General features: G+C 48.7%; 1 protein-coding gene across 5 annotated transcripts in view; it reads right to left on the minus strand.

The window, feature by feature from the left end:
• The window catches only part of CDC42BPA (CDC42 binding protein kinase alpha), a 289,458-nt gene that overhangs the window by 61,768 nt on the left and 202,939 nt on the right, over positions 1–24,751 (minus strand). For all 5 annotated transcript variants that reach the window (XM_063918950.1, XM_063918951.1, XM_063918949.1 and 2 more), the window contains 6 exons: positions 18,078–18,211; positions 17,546–17,788; positions 14,589–14,699; positions 3,575–3,822; positions 1,426–1,531; positions 468–592 (listed from right to left, as the gene is read on the minus strand). In XM_063918950.1, the coding sequence (XP_063775020.1) occupies positions 468–592; positions 1,426–1,531; positions 3,575–3,822; positions 14,589–14,699; positions 17,546–17,788; positions 18,078–18,211 (967 nt within the window). The remainder of the gene's footprint in view (positions 1–467; positions 593–1,425; positions 1,532–3,574; positions 3,823–14,588; positions 14,700–17,545; positions 17,789–18,077; positions 18,212–24,751) is intronic.

Below are 24,751 nucleotides of genomic sequence, written 5' to 3' on the forward strand. Positions count from 1 at the left end.
AGTTGCAATATAAATTACGGTGCCACGAGGCTTTTTGCACGAGACTTAACTCCTTAATGGCGGTTTTCCACCTTCATACAACTTGCTTCTACTGGCTTGTACATGCCCTCCAATAACTTTTACAGAACACACTGCCTTCTCTGCTTCTCTTCCACCACAGTTCTTAGCAATCAGGAGATTATTTATCTTGGACACCCAGGTAGGAGACCAACAGCTGCTCTCCAGATTCAACAACAGATACCCTTACCTTATCATATATATGCATGGCTGAAGAGCACAGAAAGAACCCACAGGCTGCTGTAAATGCAGATCAGACCATTGCTCCCTGCTGCAGTCACATTGTAATTTCATGGAAGATTATTTTAATCATTCCTAATGACCAATCTCCCCACCAGAAGTGACCCCGTTTCAAAAAAAAGAGGGCCACATGCTGTAACAAGCGATGCAGCTGACACTACAATACCAACCATTGGATGATTTCTGTGATCTGCGCCTCCCAGTGCGCCACCGACTCCTTCTTATCGGCCAGGTCCCTCATCTCCTCTTCCAGCTGCCGGTTGTTGACGCTCTGCCTCTCAAACGTTGCGGTGAGCTGGAATGAATCGCAGCCTGGTCAGTACAGTAGTCAGGTCCTGCATAGGAGTCCTAACACTAATTTAGCTAACATACTAAAATCATTATATGCTTCGGGGCAAGGACGACGTGCGTCTTCAGGAACAGCTTACGATGAGTAAGATCATCTGCAAAAATATACCATGAAGATATAAAGCTGGGAAAGCACAGGACTGGATGCTAGACTGCAGACAATAGGAAGCACAGACTGTCCGTGTATAGTTACAATGAGTGATGTGATGGTCGGAATTATGCTGATTCAATAATAATAGATTTACTACAAGAAACTTTCCTGATACTCACGCGTTTCACTAATGTCCCCTGTTCAGCTTATGTTATATTTTATGTCGTACAGGGAAATGTAAAGCACTTTGCGGTCCTATAGCGTCAGGAAGAAATCCTGTATCCAACACAGCAACTCATTGTGATAATTGCACGGTGTTGTATTTACCAGTAATGTGCACTCTTCAACCACAGCTGTGTCACAATGTAGGAGACGGCAATACTGCAGCATATAGCCGCCCTGCGATCAGTGCCCAAAGGATACACATTATATAATTACAGAACATAAAACAATGAATTCGGCTCTGTATCGGTTACTTAGAGCAAATCCATCACCTGCACACAGTGGGGGGAGGGGGGGCACTGCGAGGGCTGACGCAGCATCCAGCACTGGGGTGTAGTGGTATGTCGGAGGCACGAGGCACAAGCTGTCTACTTTAAGATGGCATACAGTATGTCGCACTCAGGACAAACGCGGTTTCATTTGCACTTTGATGACCACAGGATGGGGGCAGAGGGGAGACCCGGTACCTTGTCGAGTTCACTTGAGATCCTCCTGTTCTCCTCGGAGAGAAGAGCCCGCTCACGCTCAAACTTCTGCTTAACCTCCGCCTCAAATTCTTCCCTCTCACTTTGGCTGAGGAAACATAAAACGCAGGAGGTTAAACCACGTGTCCGTTAGTTATTACAGGCACCATGTGAGCGGTCTGACATTCGTCATTGTCCTAAGAACATCGAAATACCTACCGTAGATGTACTGACAGAACAGCCTGCAGCCAATCAGAGAATTACAGCAATCAGTGCTGCACAGAGTATTTCAGCCTACTTGCTTCTCTATGCACAGGCAACATGCACAGGGGGGTGGAAGTGGGGGGGGGGGGTAGTTGGCTTCTACCAAGCTCGGAAATGTGGAGTAAACTTACCTCTGTATTACACAGTTTATATACTGTATAGGACTGCCGTATAAATGTTACTGTGTAGGACCCTTGTGGCCTTCTTGGACTGTAATGGATTATTAAAGGCATTTATTCTGGCGGTGACTGTTATACGGCGCAAGAGACTCACTGTGACGTTAACCTTCAGGAATATTTGTGGCCGGAAAGCACAATTCTATGCGTGTATGAATCAATGCATGTCAGATCTTATAAAGACAGTCCTGACTGACAGCCCCGACGGTGTCAGATCCAGAGGGCGATTTAGCTCCGCACCCCTGCATCCTGATAGGTGGATGACCAGTGCCATCCACCAACCAGTGTGGCAGCCGCAGCTGCATGCAACCTGGCTGTGTCCGCTGCCAGAAGCTTACAGTGTATATAGTGTGCAGCAACTGGCAGCCTACCCCTGGCAAGGGGGTGATTGCCCCAATCACACCCCCTGGATCCACCTCTGGGCTTTAAGCAAAAAGCAAGAAACGACTGAAAGCACTGGTCCAAGTGTAATAATGTGGAAGACTTTGTGATGCTTACGGGGTATGCAGAAAGCTAAGGGAAACCTAAGTTTTAAAAATAAAATGTTAATGGGGCTAAAAAGAGTGTGGAGCACATTGCTGCCTTGTTAGCAGTCTATTTATAGATATCTGTGACAGGTATGGAAAGAAATATGGCAGCGTGCGTCAAGCACCCTCTGAATGATTTTCTGCATCAACAGAAGGATAGACGGGGCAGTTCTGCTTTATCTACAAAGCATGCAAATACCTGTCTGGATTAGCTCTGCTTTAAATATGCCTTCAGTTAGAAAGTGCATCTCCAGCTACGTATGTACTATTCTGCACAGTCTGTGGGCTTGAAGTGGGAGATCTGACAGAGCATACACAAGGAAGCTGCCGCCTTCGTTTTCAATGCATCATACGGCCTTTGGGGTTTGTTTAGACATAAATCTCCCTACTTAAAATAATGTGATCCTTTGTGGATTTATAGGCACGGCTCTCAGGATACTTTCCCTTTTTAGGGTTGATCATCAGGATGTACAAACAAGGCAGCCAATTCTGGATTTCCAGCCACTGACATCTGCAGTAACGGCTGGCACGGGTCGCTGGTGTAACACAGAGATCCTGGGGACAGCTCAACACCGCAAGACCCACAGGGCAGAACAAACGTATACAGAAGTGGTGCTGCCACGAGGAGCAGGTGACGGTATGCCTCAGGTGCTATTACAGGGCTCAGGGACAAACCGGTGCACACAGGGATTGTGATTTGTTGCTGAAATTATTTCTAAGGAGCCCATGCGTGTTTATTTCACTTTATTTTGCTACAAACGTGTACGGAAGTCCTTATTACTCCACACGTGGACAATGATAGGACACAAGTGAGAAATCCAAGTACTGAAATACATGCTGCCAAATCCTCTCTCCCAAGTATAATGGCAGAACTGAAATACTCTGTGCTGCTGTTAACATTCTAACGCGCCGATTAGGGACATCTGGTTATAGCGTCTGTTATCTCTTTCTAGATCATCGTGTCCCGGTTTTCGGAGAAAGACAATAGGTGATGGGACCCCCAAGAAATACACCTAATATAAACATCACTCGGTCATGAACAAGAACACAACACTAAGCCAGCACTGCCAGGCAATGACAAATGTGACACTCAGAAATGGGAGTACTCTTGTTTGACAGAAGAACCAATGCGTCTGCACTACAGAGAGACTAACCTAGACCAGGACACATCAAACAAGCACTTACCTCTCTCTGCGGGTCTTCTCCAGCTTGTCCTTCAGGATCAGGATCTCCTTTTTGAGGGTGAGCTGTTGGCTTTCGTTGTCCCGCAGTTCCTTCTTCAGGTTCTTGATCTCGGAGGTGTGCAGCGCTTCCCGCTTGGACAGCTCCTCCTCGTAGAAAACACTCTTTTTCTCCAGGTCGGTCTTCAGCTTGTTGATCTCCTGCTGCTGCGTGGAGCTGCTGAATCCCGGAGAGCGGCCGACGTGCTTTTGCTGGGAGGAACGGAAAATAAAGGTGTCATTTCCAGCAGGAAGACTGGCTCGTTTACTATATGTCAGCACAGTAGGGCCTGGGTGCAGTGTAAGAAGGGGCCACGTGCCACTTGAAAATGAGGCTCTAAGACACCTGGCTGCCTGAGACGGGTATAACGTGGCACTCTAAGAGGAGAAAGGGGTTGTCCCAGTCTCCTGGAGATATTAATCCCCTCCTTAAATGTGGCAGGCTCCAACCTTGGCGCACAGGGGTTTCCAAAACGGAATGGATAACAATCTTAAATGTCAGACTCATAACGCATGGGTCTTCAAACCTGCGTCCCTCCAGCTGCTGTGGAACTACACATCCCAGCATGCCCTGCTTCAGTTCATGCCTTAATAGAAAAATTGTGGCATGCTGGGATGTGTAGTTCCACAGCAGCTGGAGGGCCCCAGGTTGAAGACCCATGCTCTAGCACAGGGCTGGGGAACCTTCAGCCCTCCAGCTGTTGTTAAACTAAACATCCCAGCATGCCCTGCAACAGTTTTAGCATTGCCAAATAGCAAAACTGTAGCAAGGCATGCTGGTATGTGTAGTTCAACAGCAGCTGGAGGGCCGAAGGTTCCTCATCCCTGCTCTAGCACAACATTTTGGTGCTTGTATAATGTTTGTGAATAGACTTCTTGTTTTTGTATAAAAAATAAATAAATAAAAAAATGTAAATGCTCTGCAGTACTTTACAATAGGCTTCAATATGTGACATGCCTCGGAGGCCAATCATAGAGCTCAACAGCTAAATCTGTGTATGGGCCAGTTAAGAAGGGACCTTCGGGTGAGTATTAAGTGCCCCCACCCCACTCCCCTTCATAAGAGTAATGGGTAATCCTGAGTAATGAGTCTGAGGGATAAGTAACCATTGTGCGGCCATGTCTGACCTCAGGTAATGTGTGCAGCTCTCCTGACACGGGCTGTACGAGAGGCCTGACAAATCCCTCATGCTGCTTGCCGCAGTCTTGTAGTAAAGCTTACAGGCCGTGTTATTTATAAACCACAATGTACTGTTTTACACATCAGTGCTATAAAGGGTGATTTATCACCTACAGGGGAAACCGGAGGATGAAAGAACAGATTAGTGGCGTCCGTTCTACGACAGACTGCAAGCTCCTTCACACCTGCATACTAATTAGTCTAGGCCTGCTGTAATTTTAATATTAATGAGGTGGGTGGCATTGGGGGAAAAGCAATAAAGTCTCATCACCCAGACTTCCTACGGACCCCCCCACCCCACTATTTATGGACATTCTGACATCCAGGGCCGGCTCCAGGCACGTTCCAATAGAGCGGCCGAACAGGGCGCCGCTAGCTCTGGCCGCCATATTGGAGCCTGGAGCCGTCCCAGCACTGCAGAGTCCATCTATCTCAAAGGCCGGCCCCTGTGTACTCCCCCTCCCACCCCCCAGCTAACCGCCGCCGGCCCGGCCCTGCCCGTGAGCCAACCAGAGCTCGCGGTCCGGCAGCTGAAGCTGATTGGCTGCCGGTCCGCGAGCTTTGATTGGCTTGCGGACCGGCGCCTAGTTGTAGCTGCCACAGATTGAGGGCTAGGAGAGGCGCACACTGCGCTCTCCTCCCCGCCCTCAGCTGAACAGCAGCAGCAGACAGACTTGTCGTCACTCAGCAGCAGAAGCGCGGTGAGCAGCACGGGGGTGGGGGTGAGGGAGGTGATATCTGGCACTGGGGGCATGTCTGGCACTGGGGGCATGGGACAAGTGTATCTGGCATTGGGGCGCAAGTGTATCTGGCATCAGGGGCATATCTGTATCTGGCACTGTGGGGACATATCTGGCACTGTGGGGACATATCTGGCACTGTGGGGACATATCTGGCACTGTGGGGACATATCTGGCACTGTGGGGGCATTTATGTATCTGACACTGGGGGCATTTATGTATCTGGCACTATGGAGCCATATCTGCACTGTGGGGGCATTTATGTATCTGGCACTGTGGGGGCATTTATGTATCTGGCACTGTGGGGACATATCTGGCACTGTGGGGGCATTTATGTATCTGACACTGGGGGCATTTATGTATCTGGCACTATGGAGCCATATCTGCACTGTGGGGGCATTTATGTATCTGGCATTGTGGGGGCATATCGGCACAGGGGGCATTTATGTATCTGGCACTGTGGGGGCATTTATGTATCTGGCATTGTGGGGGCATATCGGCACAGGGGGCATTTATGTATCTGGCACTGTGGGGGCATTTATGTATCTGACACTGTGGGGGCATAAATGTATCTGACACTGTGGGGGCATAAATGTATCTGACACTGTGGGGGCATTTATGTATCTGACACTGGGGGCATTTATGTATCTGGCACTATGGAGACATATCTGCACTGTGGGGGCATATCGGCACTGTGGGGGCATGTATGTATCTGACACTGGGGGCATTTATGTATCTGGAACTATGGAGGCATATCTGCACTGTGGGGGCATATCTGCACTGTGGGGGCATTTATGTATCTGGCACTGTGGGGGCATATCTGCCCTGTGGAGGCATTTATGCATCTGGCACTGTGGGGGCATTTATGTAACTGGCACTGTGGGGGCATTTATGTATCTGGCACTGCTGGGGGGCATGTCACGTGGAGCTGGCACTGCTGGGGGGCATGTCACGTGGAGCTGGCACTGCTGGTGGGCATGTCACGTGGAGCTGGCACTGCTGGTGGGCATGTCACGTGGAGCTGGCACTGCTGGGTGGCATGTCACGTGTAGCGTCTGTGGCTAGGCAATGTCTCAGTGCTCTCTACCTGGAGCAAAGTGTCTCAGTGCTCTGCCTGGCGCAAAGTGTATAGGAGGTTCTACCTGGTGCAATGTGTATTAGCTGCACTACTGTGTGGTGTAATGCGAATTGCCACTATTATGTGGCCACGCACCTTCCTTACGAATCAACGCCCCTAAATTTTTGCTGTGCGCCTTCGGCGCACACTGTCCATGCTTTAGCATGTAGGTAGAGGAACAACAAGCATTACAATATGTACATCATTTTGCCCTCCTAACTTTAAAATGTGCCCTCCCTGTGATCAGCACCCTGCCCTAAAAAGTGAACACTATCATGTGTAGCTGGCACTGCTGGGGGGCATAATGTGTGTAGCTGGCACTGCTGTGGGGCATGTTGTGTGTAGCTGGCACTGCTGCGGGGCATGTCGTGTGTAGCTGGCACTGCTGCGGGGCATGTCGTGTCTATCTGGTACTGCTGGGGGGCATATCATGTCTATCTGGCATGCTGAAGGGCATATCATGTGTATCTGGCACTGCACATTATGTGTATCTGGCACTATACTGGAGACATTATGTGTATCTGGCACTATACTGGAGACATTGTGTGTAAGGAACACTACTGTGGCTGTTATGTGTAAGGCTGCTAATTGTGTGCGTAGAGGGAGTGAGAAAAATAATATTTTACTCACCGGTAAATCTATTTCTCGTAGTCCGTAGTGGATGCTGGGAACTCCGAAAGGACCATGGGGAATAGCGGCTCCGCAGGAGACTGGGCACAACTAAAGAAAGCTTTTAGGTCACCTGGTGTGCACTGGCTACTCCCACTATGACCCTCCTCCAAGCCTCAGTTAGGACACTGTGCCCGGACGAGCTGACATAATAAGGAAGGATTTTGAATCCCGGGTAAGACTCATACCAGCCACACCAATCACACCGTATAACTCGTGATACTATACCCAGTTTAACAGTATGAAAACAACTGAGCCTCTCAACAGATGGCTCAACAATAACCCTTTAGTTAACAATAACTATGTACAAGTATTGCAGACAATCCGCACTTGGGATGGGCGCCAGCATCCACTACGGACTACGAGAAATAGATTTACCGGTGAGTAAAATCTTATTTTCTCTGACGTCCTAGTGGATGCTGGGAACTCCGAAAGGACCATGGGGATTATACCAAAGCTCCCAAACGGGCGGGAGAGTGCGGATGACTCTGCAGCACCGAATGAGAGAACTCAAGGTCCTCCTCAGCCAGGGTATCTAATTTGTAGAATTTTGCAAACGTGTTTGCCCCTGACCAAGTAGCAGCTCGGCAAAGTTGTAAAGCCGAGACCCCTCGGGCAGCCGCCCAAGATGAGCCCACCTTCCTTGTGGAATGGGCTTTTACTGATTTAGGATGCGGCAGTCCAGCCGCAGAATGCGCCAGCTGAATTGTGCTACAAATCCAGCGAGCAATAGTCTGCTTAGAAGCAGGAGCACCCAGTTTGTTGGGTGCATACAGGATAAATAGCGAGTCAGTTTTCCTGACTCTAGCCGTCCTGGAAACATAAATTTTCAAGGCCCTGACTACGTCCAGTAACTTGGAATCCTCCAAGTCCCTAGTAGCCGCAGGCACCACAATAGGTTGGTTCAAGTGAAAAGCTGATACCACCTTAGGGAGAAACTGGGGACGAGTCCTCAATTCAGCCCTATCCATATGGAAAATCAGATAAGGGCTTTTACATGACAAAGCCGCCAATTCTGACACACGCCTGGCCGAAGCCAAGGCCAATAACATGACCACTTTCCACGTGAGATATTTTAGATCCACGGTTTTAAGTGGCTCAAACCAATGTGATTTTAAGAAATTCAACACCACGTTGAGATCCCAAGGTGCCACTGGAGGCACAAACGGGGGCTGAATATGCAGCACTCCTTTCACAAACGTCTGAACTTCAGGTAGTGAAGCTAGTTCTTTCTGGAAGAAAATCGACAGAGCCGAGATCTGTACCTTAATGGAGCCTAATTTCAGGCCCATAGTCACTCCTGCTTGTAGGAAATGCAGAAATCGACCTAGTTGAAATTCCTCTGTTGGGGCCTTTTTGGCCTCACACCAAGCAACATACTTCCGCCATATGCGGTGATAATGCTTTGCAGTTACATCTTTCCTGGCTTTAATCAGCGTAGGAATGACTTCCTCCGGAATGCCCTTTTCCTTCAGAATCCGGCGTTCAACCGCCATGCCGTCAAACGCAGCCGCGGTAAGTCTTGGAACAGACAGGGCCCCTGCTGCAGCAGGTCCTGTCTGAGCGGCAGAGGCCATGGGTCCTCTGAGATCATCTCTTGAAGTTCCGGGTACCACGCACGTCTTGGCCAATCCGGAACCACGAGTATTGTTCTTACTCCTCGTTTTCTTATTATTCTCAGTACCCTTGGTATGAGAGGCAGAGGAGGGAACACATAAACTGACTGGTACACCCACGGTGTCACTAGAGCGTCCACAGCTATCGCCTGAGGGTCCCTTGACCTGGCGCAATATCTCTCTAGTTTTTTGTTTAGGCGGGACGCCATCATGTCCACCTGTGGCCGTTCCCATCGATTTACAATCAGCGTGAAGACTTCTGGATGAAGTCCCCACTCTCCCGGGTGGAGGTCGTGCCTGCTGAGAAAGTCTGCTTCCCAGTTGTCCACTCCCGGAATGAACACTGCTGACAGTGCTAGTACGTGATTTTCCGCCCATCGGAGAATCCTTGTGGCTTCTGCCATTGCCATCCTGCTTCTTGTGCCGCCCTGTCGATTTACATGGGCGACTGCCGTGATGTTGTCTGACTGGATCAGTACCGGCTGGTGTAGAAGCAGGGATTTTGCCTGACTTAGGGCATTGTAAATGGCCCTTAGTTCCAGAATATTTATGTGTAGGGAAGTCTCCTGACTCGACCATAGTCCTTGGAAGTTTCTTCCCTGTGTGACTGCCCCATGCCTCGAAGGCTGGCATCCGTGGTCACCAGGACCCAGTCCTGTATGCCGAATCTGCGGCCCTCTAGAAGATGAGCACTCTGCAGCCACCACAGCAGAGACACCCTGGTTCTTGGAGACAGGGTTATTAGGCGATGCATCTGAAGATGCGATCCGGACCATTGGTCCAACAGGTCCCACTGAAAGATTCTGGCATGGAACCTGCCGAAAGGAATTGCTTCGTAAGAAGCCACCATCTTTCCCAGGACCCGCGTGCAGTGATGCACCGATACCTGTTTTGGTTTCAGGAGGTCTCTGACTAGAGATGACAGCTCCTTGGCTTTCTCCTCCGGGAGAAACACTTTTTTCTGGACTGTATCCAGAATCATACCCAGGAACAGTAGACGTGTCGTCGGAACCAGCTGTGATTTTGGAATATTCAGAATCCAACCGTGCTGGTGTAGCACCTCCTGAGATAGTGCTACTCCCACCAACAACTGCTCCTTGGACCTCGCCTTTATTAGGAGATCGTCCAAGTACGGGATAATTAAAACTCCCTTTCTTCGAAGGAGTATCATCATTTCCGCCATTACCTTGGTAAACACCCTCGGTGCCGTGGAGAGTCCAAACGGCAGCGTCTGGAATTGGTAATGGCAATCCTGTACCACAAATCTGAGGTACTCCTGGTGAGGATAGTAAATGGGGACATGCAGGTAAGCATCCTTGATGTCCAGGGATACCATGTAATCCCCCTCGTCCAGGCTTGCAATAACCGCCCTGAGCGATTCCATCTTGAACTTGGATTTTTTTATGTATGTGTTCAAGGATTTCAAATTTAAAATGGGTCTCACCGAACCGTCCGGTTTCGGTACCACAAACAGTGTGGAATAGTAACCCCGTCCTTGTTGAAGTAGGGGCACCTTGATTATCACCTGCTGGGAATACAGCTTGTGAATTGCCGCTAGCACAGCCTCCCTGTCTGAAGGAGTAATCGGCAAGGCAGATTTTAGGAACCGGTGGGGTGGAGACGCCTCCAATTCCAGTTTGTACCCTTGAGATACTATTTGCAGGATCCACCTGTGAGCGAGCCCACTGATCGCTGAAATTTTTGAGGCGGCCCCCCACCGTACCTGGCTCCGCCTGTGGAGCCCCACCGTCATGCGGCGGACTTGGAAGAAGCGGGGGAGGACTTTTGCTCCTGGGAACCTGCTGTTTGTTGCAGCCTTTTTCCCCTACCTCTGCCTCTGGACAGAAAGGACCCGCCTTTTCCACGCCTGTTTTTCTGAGTCCGAAAGGACTGTACCTGATAAAACTGCGCCTTTTTAGGCTGTGAGGGAACATGGGGTAAAAATGCTGACTTCCCAGCAGTTGCTGTGGAAACTAGGTCCGAGAGACCATCCCCAAATAACTCCTCACCCTTATAAGGCAAAACTTCCATGTGCCTTTTTGAATCTGCATCCCCTGTCCACTGGCGAGTCCATAAGCCTCTCCTAGCAGAAATGGACAATGCATTTATATTTTAGATGCCAGCCGGCAGATCTCCCTCTGTGCATCTCTCATGTATAAGACTGAGTCTTTTATATGCTCTATGGTTAGCAGAATAGTGTCCCTGTCTAGGGTGTCAATATTTTCTGACAGGGAATCTGACCACGCAGCGGCAGCACTGCACATCCAGGCTGACGCAATAGCTGGCCTAAGTATAATGCCTGAGTGTGTATATACAGACTTCAGGATCGCCTCCTGCTTTCTATCAGCAGGTTCCTTGAGGGCGGCCGTATCCGGAGACGGTAGTGCCACCTTTTTAGACAAACGTGTGAGCGCTTTATCCACCCTAGGGGGTGTCTCCCAACGTGACCTATCCTCTGGCGGGAAAGGGAACGCCATTAGTAACTTCTTAGAGATTACCAATCTTTTATCAGGGAAAGCCCACGCTTCTTCACACACTTCATTTAATTCTTCTGATGGGGGAAAAACTACGGGTAGTTTTTTCTCCCCAAACATAATACCCTTTTTAGTGGTACCTGGGTTTATATCAGAAATTTGTAACACCTCTTTCATTGCTTCAATCATGCAACGAATGGCCTTAGTGGACATTAGACTAGACTCATCGTCGTCGACACTGGTGTCAGTATCCGTGTCGACATCCGCGTCTGCCATCTGAGGTAGCGGGCGTTTTAGAGCCCCCGATGGCCTTTGAGACGCCTGGACAGGCACGAGCTGAGAAGCCGGCTGTCCCGCATTTGGCATGTCGTCAAATTTTTTGTGTAAGGAGTCGACACGTGCACGCAATTCCTTCCATAAGTCCATCCACTCATGTGTCTGCCCCGCAGGGGGTGACATCCCTTCTATAGGCATCTGCTCCCCTCCACATCATTATCCTCATCAAACATGTCGACACAGCCGTACCGACACACCGCACACACACACAGGGAATGCTCTAACAGAGGACAGGACCCACAAAAGCCCTTTGGGGAGACAGAGTGAGAGTATGCCAGCACACACCAGAGCGCTATATAATGCAGGGACTAACTGAATTATGTCCCCTATAGCTGCTGTTATATATACTGCGAATAAATTTAGTGCCCCCCCTCTCTTTTTTACCCTTTTCTGTAGTGTAGACTGCAGGGGAGAGCCAGGGAGCTTCCTTCCAACGGAGCTGTGAGGGAGAAATGGCGCCAGTGTGCTGAAGGAGATAGCTCCGCCCCTTTTTCGCGGACTATTCTCCCGCTTTTTTTATGGATTCTGGCAGGGGTAATTATCACATATATAGCCTCTGGGGCTATATATTGTGGTATTTTTGCCAGCCAAGGTGTTTTTATTACTGCTCAGGGCGCCCCCCCCTAGCGCCCTGCACCCTCAGTGACCGGAGTGTGAAGTGTGTATGAGGAGCAATGGCGCACAGCTGCAGTGCTGTGCGCTACCTTGGTGAAGACTGATGTCTTCTGCCGCCGATTTTCCGGACCTCTTCTTGCTTGTGGCTCTGTAAGGGGGACGGCGGCGCGGCTCCGGGACCGAACACCAAGGCCAGTTCCATGCGGTCGATCCCTCTGGAGCTAATGGTGTCCAGTAGCCTAAGAAACCCAAGCTAGCTGCAAGCAGGTAGGTTCGCTTCTTCTCCCCTTAGTCCCTCGTTGCAGTGAGCCTGTTGCCAGCAGGTCTCACTGTAAAATAAAAAACCTAATTCTATACTTTCTTTTTAGAAGCTCAGGAGAGCCCCTAGTGTGCATCCAACCTCGGCCGGGCACAAAATCTAACTGAGGCTTGGAGAAGGGTCATAGTGGGAGGAGCCAGTGCACACCAGGTGACCTAAAAGCTTTCTTTAGTTGTGCCCAGTCTCCTGCGGAGCCGCTATTCCCCATGGTCCTTTCGGAGTTCCCAGCATCCACTAGGACGTCAGAGAAATATACTTATTTATAGCTTTATGATATGAAGTTACGAGGCCACGCCCACTTTTCCAGAGGCCACGCCCATGTTTCCCAGGATGCCACACCCGCTTTTCCAGGAGCGCGTGCCCCTCCAGCGCGCGCATGGGAGGGGAGGGGGAGGGGGGTGTGCTTTTACATTTTCTTGCTCGGGGTGCTGGTAGGCCTGGAGCCGGCCCTGCTGACATCATTGCTGCAGCCGCACCAACAGCCCTTCTCATCGCGCCAGGTCTCGCGAGACTCTGTCGGAGTCGGGCGTCTTTTTTTGCCACAGTTTCCTCGTGCGGTTGAGACAGATGCATTTTCGGCAAAAAAAAGAGGCCCGACATTAGCAGAATTGATCGGGACCTGGCGGCTGACGTACGCCAGGCATGTCACACTGCGTGGCCTGATACACAGTTGCCCGCCAGTATGCCCTGTGAATTAATCTCTCAGTGCGGGTCACCTGCGCAGTGAGTCTCACGCAGCATGGCGTACTGAGGCTTGGTGTTGGGAGGACACATCTTTACATAAATAACTGGTAATAAATAATTATACTCCGCAACAGGGCTGTATAGAGATGGACTGTAATACCCACGTGTGAGATGCAGTAACGGGAATCCTGGGGAAGGCAGGAGTCCTGGTTGTATGAGGGGAGTAAGGGCCGCAGTGCAGGCAGCCAATTTATGGGCGGAGTCAGTACTTATGTCACTATGAAGCAGTACCCTGCCAATGGGATCCACAAGGCTACAATAATCCATAGGTGGGGCCAGGAGTTCATTGTGTCCCCACCTGGGGGCAGGGTGTGTGGGGGGGAGGGAACAGATCCATAAAAATATACAAAGCATGTACTGCAGACATTCCTTCATCACCGTATACAGTGTTCCTGCGTTGCGCACAGAGGTGACAAACTCGAGGCTGCAGTGATTCTATGAACTGAGGGGGCACAGTAATACTCGCTCCCACTCTCCCCGCAGCTGTTCTGCATTAAGCTCCGGAGAGCCCAGCCAGCCGGCCTGTACTTTTACTACTAAAGATTTACCTCCATATAAATTCTTTACTGCTGGGTCTGTTCAGTGTAAAAGCCTGGGAAGACCATGTGTGTACAGTAACACAGGGACTTCCCATCTTTCAGCAAGGAAATATCACCGGGAACTTTGTGCCTAATGGCCCCCGAGTGATGCCCCAGTAATGTTCAGCTGCTGACACAATACTGGTCCCCATCCACATGTTCCCCCGCCAGTTTAGTCACGTCGGAAGAAACAGCTATTATATCACTCCTATCATTGCACTGACTTATTATAGGGGATCACACTGCGGTCTGTTCCCACATACCAGGCACCTGATGTCTAGCATTACGCCCCATCCACAAAGCCTCCATTGCGTTCATTTTCAGAGTTACAGAGGATTTCAGCAAGCTGCCCAACTAATCCCGCTCCAAAATCAGGAACTACAGAACCAGACGGCCCCATACGAAATACAACTATAAAATAAAGATCCTACCCCTGATATTTGCCCTGTATGGAAAATATCCCGCCAGTGCCGCAACACGGCCATATCTGTAGCTTTACATTACAGGAGACAGTGGCGGACCAGCAGCCAAATCAGCCGGACACGACGGGGGGGACTCCGGGGATGTATATCACAACTGCCCCCGACTTACTTTCAGCCCCTCCAGCTCGCTTTCTAATTGCTTGGCATATTGCTCGCTGCGCTCTCGTAGTTTTCGGTCCTTTGAGGCTTCGGCCGTCGCAGCTTCCGCCTGAGCTTCAATCTGAAAGAAAGGTGAGCGACAAATGCAAATCAGTCCCACTTACAGCACTGGGAGACATGGAGTAGAGTCCCTCTGTTATACAGGAACTGCTGGACATGGAGATATAGTCCCTCTTATACAGGAACTACAGGAACTGCTGGACATGGAGATATAGTCCCCCTGTTATACAGGAACTGCTGGACATGGAGATATAGTCCCCCTGTTATACAGGAACTGCTGAACATGGAGATACAGTCCCTCTTATACAGGAACTGCTGGACATGGAGATATAGTCCCCCTGTTATACAGGAACTGCTGGACATGGAGATATAGTCCCCCTGTTATACAGGAACTGCTGGACATGGAGATATAGTCCCCCTGTTATACAGGAACTGCTGGACAAGGAGATATAGTCCCTCTTATACAGGAACTGCTGGACATGGAGATATAGTCCCTCTGTTATACAGGAACTGCTGGACATGGAGATATAGTCCCTCTTATACAGGAACTGCTGGACATGGAGATATAGTCCCTCTGTTATACAGGAACTGCTGGACATGGAGATACAGTCCCTCTTATACAGGAACTGCTGGACATGGAGATATAGTCCCTCTGTTATACAGGAACTGCTGGACATGGAGATACAGTCCCTCTTATACAGGAACTGCTGGACATGGAGATATAGTCCCCCTGTTATACAGGAACTGCTGGACAAGGAGATATAGTCCCTCTTATACAGGAACTGCTGGACATGGAGATATAGTCCCCCTGTTATACAGGAACTGCTGGACATGGAGATATAGTCCCCCTGTTATACAGGAACTGCTGGACATGGAGATATAGTCCCCCTGTTATACAGGAACTGCTGGACATGGAGATATAGTCCCTCTGTTATACAGGAACTGCTGGACATGGAGATACAGTCCCTCTTATACAGGAACTGCTGGACATGGAGATACAGTCCCTCGGTTATACAGGAACTGCTGGACATGGAGATACAGTCCCTCTTATACAGGAACTGCTGGACATGGAGATACAGTCCCTCCTATACAGGAACTGCTGGACATGGAGATATAGTCCCCCTGTTATACAGGAACTGCTGGACATGGAGATATAGTCCCCTGTTATACAGGAACTGCTGGACATGGAGATACAGTCCCTCTGTTATACAGGAACTGATGGACATGGAGATACTGTCCCACTTATACAGGAACTGCTGGACATGGAGATATAGTCCCCATGTTATACAGGAACTGCTGGACATGGAGATATAGTCCCTCTGTTATACAGGAACTGCTGGACATGGAGATATAGTCCCCCTGTTATACAGAAACTGCTGGACATGGAGATATAGTCACTCTGTTATACAGAAACTGCTGGACATGGAGATATAGTCCCTCTGTTATACAGGAACTGCTGGACATGGAGATATAGTCCCCCTGTTATACGGGAACTGCTGGACATGGAGATATAGTCCCCCTGTTATACAGGAACTGCGGGACATGGAGATACAGTCCCTCTTATACAGGAACTGCTGGCCATGGAGATACAGTCCCTCTTATACAGGAACTGCTGGCCATGGAGATATAGTCCCCCTGTTATACAGGAACTGCTGGACATGGAGATATAGTCCCCCTGTTATACGGGAACTGCTGGACATGGAGATATAGTCCCCCTGTTATACAGGAACTGCGGGACATGGAGATACAGTCCCTCTTATACAGGAACTGCTGGCCATGGAGATACAGTCCCTCTTATACAGGAACTGCTGGCCATGGAGATATAGTCCCCCTGTTATACAGGAACTGCTGGACATGGAGATATAGTCCCTCTGTTATACAGGAACTGCTGGACATGGAGATATAGTCCCCCTGTTATACAGAAACTGCTGGACATGGAGATACAGTCCCTCTTATACAGGAACTGCTGGACATGGAGATATAGTCCCCCTGTTATACAGGAACTGCTGGACATGGAGATACAGTCCCTCTTATACAGGAACTGCTGGACATGGAGATATAGTCCCCCTGTTATACAGGAACTGTTGGACATGGGAAGAGCAATCATTATACAGTACTTACGGAGAGTATTAGGGGCACCTCTGGTGCTGACACGAGAACTCAATTTGCGGCACTGGATTATTTCATCAGATACAGGGTTAGAGAGGGGGGCATCTTAGTTTAATAAAGGGCTTATCCTCCACTGGAAGAACATTGGGCTTTTATGTGACCTTCTTTTAATATTTCAACTATATACAAATTCCTACTTCAGACAATCCGCAATCTAGGTGCACACTGATTTCACTGCGATGTATCAGAAAAAACGTGCAACTGGCCTGCGCCCCGCGACATACAATTGGTGGACAAGTTAGCACAGAGGTTCTCAAACTCGGTCCTCGGGGGCACACACAGTGCATGTTTTGCAGGTAACCCAGCAGGTGCACAGGTGTATTAATTACTCACTGACACATTTTAAAAGGTCCACAGGTGAAGCTTATTATTTCACTTGTGATTCTGTGAGTAGACCTGCAAAACATGCACTGTGTGGGGTCCTGAGGACCGAGTTTGAGAACCTCTGAGTTAGCATAAAGAAGCTTTGCAACTTGAAAACATAATGCGGTTTGTAAATGAAATATTATCTGTTATACAATCATTGGAGAGTATAGTCTGTGTTACACAATAAAGAAACGGGCACAGTAGGCGCCACTGAAACTACTCGTATATAGTGTCCTCTTCACGCTGGGTAACTGCGGATGGCGCAGTCAGTGATACACGAACAATCTCCTATCTTACTCATTCCGCATCAGTGTCACAGGCAATATTGCGGCTAGATACGAGGGGGAACGGGTTATTACAGTTTTCACCCACCTCCTTCTTGGTCCTCTCCGCTCTGCGCAGTTCTTGCCGCAGAGCCTCCACCTTCTGCGCCACACTCTCCATCTCCTCTTCCTTGTCGCGGAACTGACGCACAAACTTCTGCTTGTGAGAGCGAAGCTCGGTGAGGCGCTCGTTCATCTCCTTCATCTCCTGCAGGGTCTGCTTCTGCTGGCTCTGGGCTTCCTTCAGCTCTTTGGTCTGGGACTTTAACTTCTCGTTAGACTCCGCCAGGTCCTAAAAACATGGTCAACAAGAGTGGAGTTAATTCTGAAGAGCGCAACACTCGGAAATCCAAATGCACCGCTTGGGGAGGACTGCAAATTCCCACCGTCCTTCCTGCCTCAGCGAGCATCAGAAATCACGCTTACAACACATTGAAGAATCCATCAAAGATAATTAGAGACGATATGAACGCATTAAACAACATTTCTATAGCGATGTATTGATTATAAACGCACAATACTTGTTGGTCATCCAGCACGTGGCGGAAGCCGTAGCTCCAGGCCTTTCGGAGAGGTCTCACCTTGCTCAGGTCTTCTTTGTCCTGTTTCAGGATTTTCATCTGTTTTTCGAAGTTCTTGATTTGTCTTGAGAAGTCCTCAAAGTCATGACGCGTTACACCGCTCTTCTCCAGCTGCTGGTTGAGCTGTCCGGTGCCTAGGGGGATGACAAGACTTCCCATAACTCAGGCTGAGAAGGTAGGCGTATCTGTCACCAGCACATGGAGGCGGCCATATTGGAGGCTGAATTGCTAAGTGGCCTAGTCATTGCAAGAATAATCTATTTCCCTTTAAGATCTCCGTAGCTCACATGGTAGCACATGGGGGGGAGATCAAAGCAGTAGTTCGCCTTTCATATAGCCGGTACCTCAAGTGTCAAAGTGCTATTGTTCTGAGATGCAAACAGAGGCAGTTTTCAATACAATCTATAACATATCTGAAAATCAGGAACATAAAACCAGATTCTGGAACCCACCTGCCATCCCATCCCACATGGTGCGTACACATCTTGTGTTAGAGAATTATGCACACCTTTAGTGACTGTGTAGACACCAAACCGATGCACGTTTCTGCACTGAAAGTGCTCCAGAACTGGGCATGAGGGCGTAAGCGTTTCAGGGTACCTGGGCAGTAATGTGGAGTACTCACGTTGGCAAAGGTGTAGAGAGGGCATGTGTACAGGACTGCGGGCTACACAAAGATGGACAGAGGCATAAATGCAAACTATTTAACAATAAGCGCACTAAAAGGCTGCGTCTGGTTGTCAGATACATTCTGGAGAAGGGTGTATGCAACAATCACCCTACTTTCACGCTTCTCACCCTTTTGTGAAAGCAGGGCCACACTGCGCCATCCTACGAGTGAGTATTGGCAGCAGCATTCTGAAACGCAGAGATGTTTAGCGACACAGGGGCAGATGTATTAACCTGGAGAAGGCATAAGGCAGTGATAAACCAGTGATATGTGCAAGGTGATAAAGGCACCAGCCAATCAGCTCCATTATGCACATTAACCGTTAGGATCTGATTGGCTGGTGCGTTATCACCTTGCAAATATCACTGGTTTATCACTTCCTTATGCCTTCTCCAGGTTAATACATCTGCCCCACAGTGCCGACATGACGGGGAGAAACCTGCAGCTCTTTCAATGTGTTTACGTGTCATCTACCTTCCTACCGCTATGTCTGTCTTTGCCCTGTTTTGTTCTATAACTGTTGTTCTAATTGTAAAGCGCAACGGAATATGCTGCGCTATATAAGAAACTGCTAATAAATAAATAATCTACCGAGTGGTATACATCTATTTAAGGGGGACATTTACTCAGCAGCGATAAGAGCGGAGAAGTGAGCCAGTGGAGAAGTTGCCCACAGCAACCAATCAGTACTGAAGTAACATCTATAATTTGCATACTATAAAATGATACAGAGCTGCTGATTGGTTGATGGGGAAATTTCTCCACTGGCTCACTTCTCTGTTCTTATCACTGCTTAGTAAATGTACCCCAGACATTATGACAGGTGTTTTCGGTTACCAGCTGAAATGGTGACTTGTAGTAGTAAGTACAACAATGAGGTTTCATGTGTGAATGATGGGTGCCCTTTACCTACCCTCCTATAGAATACCAGGAATGTCTCACCATCTGCACACAGTTATATGCCCCCCAATATCCCCCTCCCAACTGACTGACGTCTCTCCCTGCGGGACCATCATATACATCAAATAGTAAAAATTGCCGAGATCTAAATGCAGGTTGGGTTGAAGGAAACCTTGGTGGTCATTGCGAGTTGATCGCTAGCTGCTTTCATTCGCTGTGCAGCGATGAGGCAAAAAATGGCACTTCTGCGCATGCGTATGCGGCGCAATGCGCACGCGCGTCGTACTATTACAACAAACGATGTAGTTTTACACAGGGTCTAGCGAAGCTTTTCAGTCGCACTGGAGGCCACAGAGTGATTGACAGGAAGTGGGTGTTTCTGGGTGGCAACTGACCGTTTTCATGGAGTGTTCGGAAAAACGCAGGCGTGCCAGAAAAAACGCAGGCGTGGCTGGGCGAAGGCAGGGCGTGTTTGTGACGTCAAAACAGGAACTGAATGGTCTGAAGTGATCGCAAGCGCTGAGTAGGTTTAAAGCTACTCTGAAACTGTACAAAAATATTTTGTAGCCGCTCTGCGATCCTTTCGTTCGCACTTCTGCTAAGCTAAAAAACACTCCCAGTGGGAGGCGGCATAGCGTTTGCTGCTAAAAACTGCTAGCAAGCGATCAACTCGGAATGACCGCCCTTCTCCCTTATGCTGCTATTTAATTACGCAATTTCTTTTTAGCATAAACATTAGCATACTGTACTAATTCCCCGATTCTGAGCAGCACGTAATGCAACCGTAATTCAATCTACTAGCTGCATCTGGAAGTCTTGCGCCAACATCTACCATTATTCAGGTTCTGGTGCGTGCAAGCGGCCACCCCAGCCTGGTGCAGAAAAAAACCGACGGATCTCTGCAAACACACAGCTCAGGACAGGGCGAGGCTCTGCGCACATATTCATGGCAAATATAATGTGCGAATGAATGTCACGTCACTGCCCCGCTGGTACCCGTTATCACCCCTCCAGAAACAAGTGAGAAGCAACCGAGACGCTTACGACTCAGAACGGCTCATTAGGACTTTATAATGAGCATGCAAGTCTGCAACACACACGCAGTTTGCTAAATAATACACACTGAGAACAATTTGGGAGACGTGACTTCTGTAGAAGGGCTATGTCGCAATGCCACTGACCAGTATTTATTTTCTGGAACTGACGGAAGTGTCCCAATTCTCCCACCCAACACGTATAACTTCTGATTCTTATGTTACCGCAACTAAGACTTTAACACGCCAATATTAACAGGGGTAGAACCGTTTTAGGAACCAAAATGGCGCTGTCTTCCCGCTCTTCCACTGATTATACTGGCCTGAGGATTGAGTGCTGGCTGAGATCCGAGGACCCCGACAGGCATTGGGACCAGTGTAGGGTGTAGCGCTGGCTCAGGGCGCCCCTCACAGCGCTGCACCATGTACCGCTGAGCCTCCCGGAGCGCAGTTAATACTGCGCTCCTACCCTGCTGCCATCTTCACACCGACCCCCCGCTTGCTAAGGGGTTCGGTGTCTCACTCGCCACCGATACTTCAGTTCTGTAAGGGGGTGGCGGCATGCTGCTGGGCCGAGCGATCCCCTGCGGCGGGGAGCGATCTGACCCCTCAGGGGCTCAGTATCCTGTCAGCGAAGTAAGTGGCTCAGACCCCGCAGGGCGGACAGTACTCCCCCCCTTAGTCCCATGAAGCAGGGAGGCTGTTGCCAGCAGCCTCCCTGTAAAATAATAAACTCTAAATAAAACTTTTCTAGGGAAACTCTGGAGAGCTCCCCTAGCTGTGACCGGCTCCTCCGGGCACATTTTCTAAACTGAGTCTGGTAGGAGGGGCATAGAGGGAGGAGCCAGCCCACACTCTCAAATTATGAAAGTGCCAATGGCTCCTGGTGGACCAGTCTATACCCCATGGTACTAAAGTGGACCCCAGAATCCTCTAAGACGTAAGAGAAATCGGGATTCCTTCATAAAGATCCGATTCCCAAAAGACAGTTATTTAAAATGACCTCCGAAGGAAGGGGCCTATTTATCAATCAGTGTTAAAACTCGTTGTGAAGGATCGAACGTATGATGTTATTCCAGCCAATCAGCTCCAAACTGTCACGTGTTTGAAAAATGCCAGTTGGGAGCCGACTGGCTGGAGCATCATTAATAATACGCAACAAGTTTTATCATTCAGAGCGCGTTTTATCACTTGTTGATAAATGGGGAATCTCAATTTTGTGAAGAATTTCCCCAAAAAATTCTCGTAGGGAACGTTTTTACGTAAAAGGACATTGCAGATGACCACATGGGGATTTACTGACCAAACAAAGACTTTTATGCACATCTTGTTAAGAGAACGCATTCATGAAACATCGTTTTCATGCTCCAGTTTCGCACAGTATAACCGTCTCCCCGTACTCAGAAGACCGGAATCGCTTCCTCCCTTCTAATGTTCCAAAGAAGGTCACCAAGCAAATCAGCGCGCATATTGTTCTGATGAAGCAATGACGTTGGTTCCTTGATTAGGCGGCATCCTCATGAATAATCAGCACACAGGACGGCCGCTGTTATAACAGTTCTGCCCACGTAAGTGGCCATGTCAGGGGAGTCTGCAATAGCTTTAGCAGTCCCTGAAGATTTGCGGGCGCTAGTGGTGATCCGGTAGCAGGCCGTTATCACTTCATGCATCATATAACTCCTGTGGGTCTGGTGTTTAGGCCGACACATTCCAGACGGTAACTGCAGCGTATGGTGGAGGAAATGGGCGCAGGTGTCGGTGTATTTAGATACAGAGTATGTGCTACAATTAGGACCATATGCCTCTGCTATTCTGCGCTAACACAGGTAAAGCAGCTGCTCCTTCAGAATAGGATAAAAGTTAATGTCTCTGGTTTTTTCCTCAGGAAAAGGTAATTCCTTTGTAAAATAAACCAGGGTCTGGAATAAGACTCGGATGCAGGCCCCTGGTTAACAGCCTGTGATTGGTTTATGCTTGCCGCTATTTGGATATCAGGCAATGGCACAATATCTTATTACTCGCACATGTCAGAACTTCTACAATGCATCCTTTATGCAGCAAATGCTACACCACAAAAGTACCTTCATACCAAGAGGATGCAGTGTGAATGACGTCTTGCAAGGGTCCATACTGGGACAGCCGATAATGGTGCACCTGCCTCACTTACACAGTAGAGACAGACACGTTCTCATCTGGGGTGCACAGTGAAATGCCTTCCCCTGCAAACATACCCTTATCTCACATTTATATAGCTCTGAAATGTTACCACTTCTATCTCCAACTCTATTAGATCCTTAGGGATTGAGTGCCCTTATTTCGACCATTTTTTTTATCACTTGTTGATTAGAAAAAACGTCACTAATTCGACACAGGGTATTCAATTGCGTTTTCGCCTGTTTTTTTATCTATTTTTGTCCATGCTGTTTCACTTTTTTGGGGGGGACGAATCAGCACGGGCAAAAATTGCGTCCAAAACAGGCGAAAATGCCCGCAAATCCGCTAAAACACGTGTATCGGCGGCGAATTCGCCGATACATGTGGTTTTGCTAGTGTCAGATTTTACGACCAGTTGAAGAAAACGGCACGGGCATTGAATGTCAATTTCAACCTAAAAACGAGCGAAAAGCGCAGATTTTTTGACTGGTCGAAAAAACGGCACCAATTGAATACCCCCTTTAAGGATATCTTTACAAATACCTATGTCTATCCTATGCATGTTTAAATTGCTCTCCTGTATTAGCCTCTAGCACCTCTGCTGGGATACTATTCCACCTATCCACTACCCATACTGTGAAGCAATTTTTCCTCAAATTAACCCTGAACCTCCCTCCCTCCAGTAAGTTCCTCTGTTTCACCTACAGGTAAGTAGTTGCAGTTGTAGTAGAGGAGTCATATATTTCACATACACCGTTGATATCATATAATTTGCTTCAAGCTTTTATTCATGTACTTCAGAACAAGATAATATACTATGGTGTAATACTGTAAGAACGTCCCAGGAAATGTCCAAATAAGGTATCCAGCAGGTAAGTCCCAACAGTCCCCTTATGAAGTCTGCTACTGGATGAAACGCCTCGGCACGGGATACCTTATTTGGACACTTCCTGACACGTTCTTATGGCCAATGGACGTTTCTCAATTGATGTACTAAGGGATCTCAGATATGCTACATTTTTATTCATTCATTTAAGAGCATTATTAAAATAAGAATTTACTCACCGGTAATTCTATTTCTCGTAGTCCGTAGTGGATGCTGGGTACTCCGTAAGGACCATGGGGAATAGACGGGCTCCGCAGGAGACTGGGCACTCTTAAAAGAAAGATTAGGTACTGTATCTGGTGTGCACTGGCTCCTCCCTCTATGCCCCTCCTCCAGACCTCAGTTAAGGAAACTGTGCCCGGAAGAGCTGACATTACTAGGAAAGGATTTGGAATCCACGGTAAGACTCATACCAGCCACACCAATCACACCGTACAACTCGTGATAACATACCCAGTTAACAGTATGAACAACAACTGAGCCTCATTCAACAGATGGCTCAGAACAATAACCCTATAGTTAAGCAATAACTATATACAAGTATTGCAGAAAGTCCGCACTTGGGACGGGCTCCCAGCATCCACTACGGACTACGAGAAATAGAATTACCGGTGAGTAAAATCTTATTTTCTCTGATGTCCTAGTGGATGCTGGGTACTCCGTAAGGACCATGGGGATTATACCAAAGCTCCCAAACGGGCGGGAGAGTGCGGATGACTCTGCAGCACCGAATGAGCAAACTCAAGGTCCTCCTCAGCCAGGGTATCAAACTTGGAGAATTTTGCAAAAGTGTTTGATCCCGACCAAGTAGCAGCTCGGCAAAGTTGTAAAGCCGAGACCCCTCGGGCAGCCGCCCAAGAAGAGCCCACCTTCCTCGTGGAATGGGCTATTACTGATTTAGGATGCGGCAGTCCAGCCGCAGAATGTGCAAGTTGAATCGTGCTACAGATCCAGCGAGCAATAGTCTGCTTTGAAGCAGGAGCACCCAGCTTGTTGGGTGCATGCAGGATAAACAGCGAGTCAGTTTTTC

Source organism: Pseudophryne corroboree, chromosome 4 (genome assembly GCF_028390025.1).
Source record: "Pseudophryne corroboree isolate aPseCor3 chromosome 4, aPseCor3.hap2, whole genome shotgun sequence".
NCBI lineage: Eukaryota > Metazoa > Chordata > Amphibia > Anura > Myobatrachidae > Pseudophryne > Pseudophryne corroboree.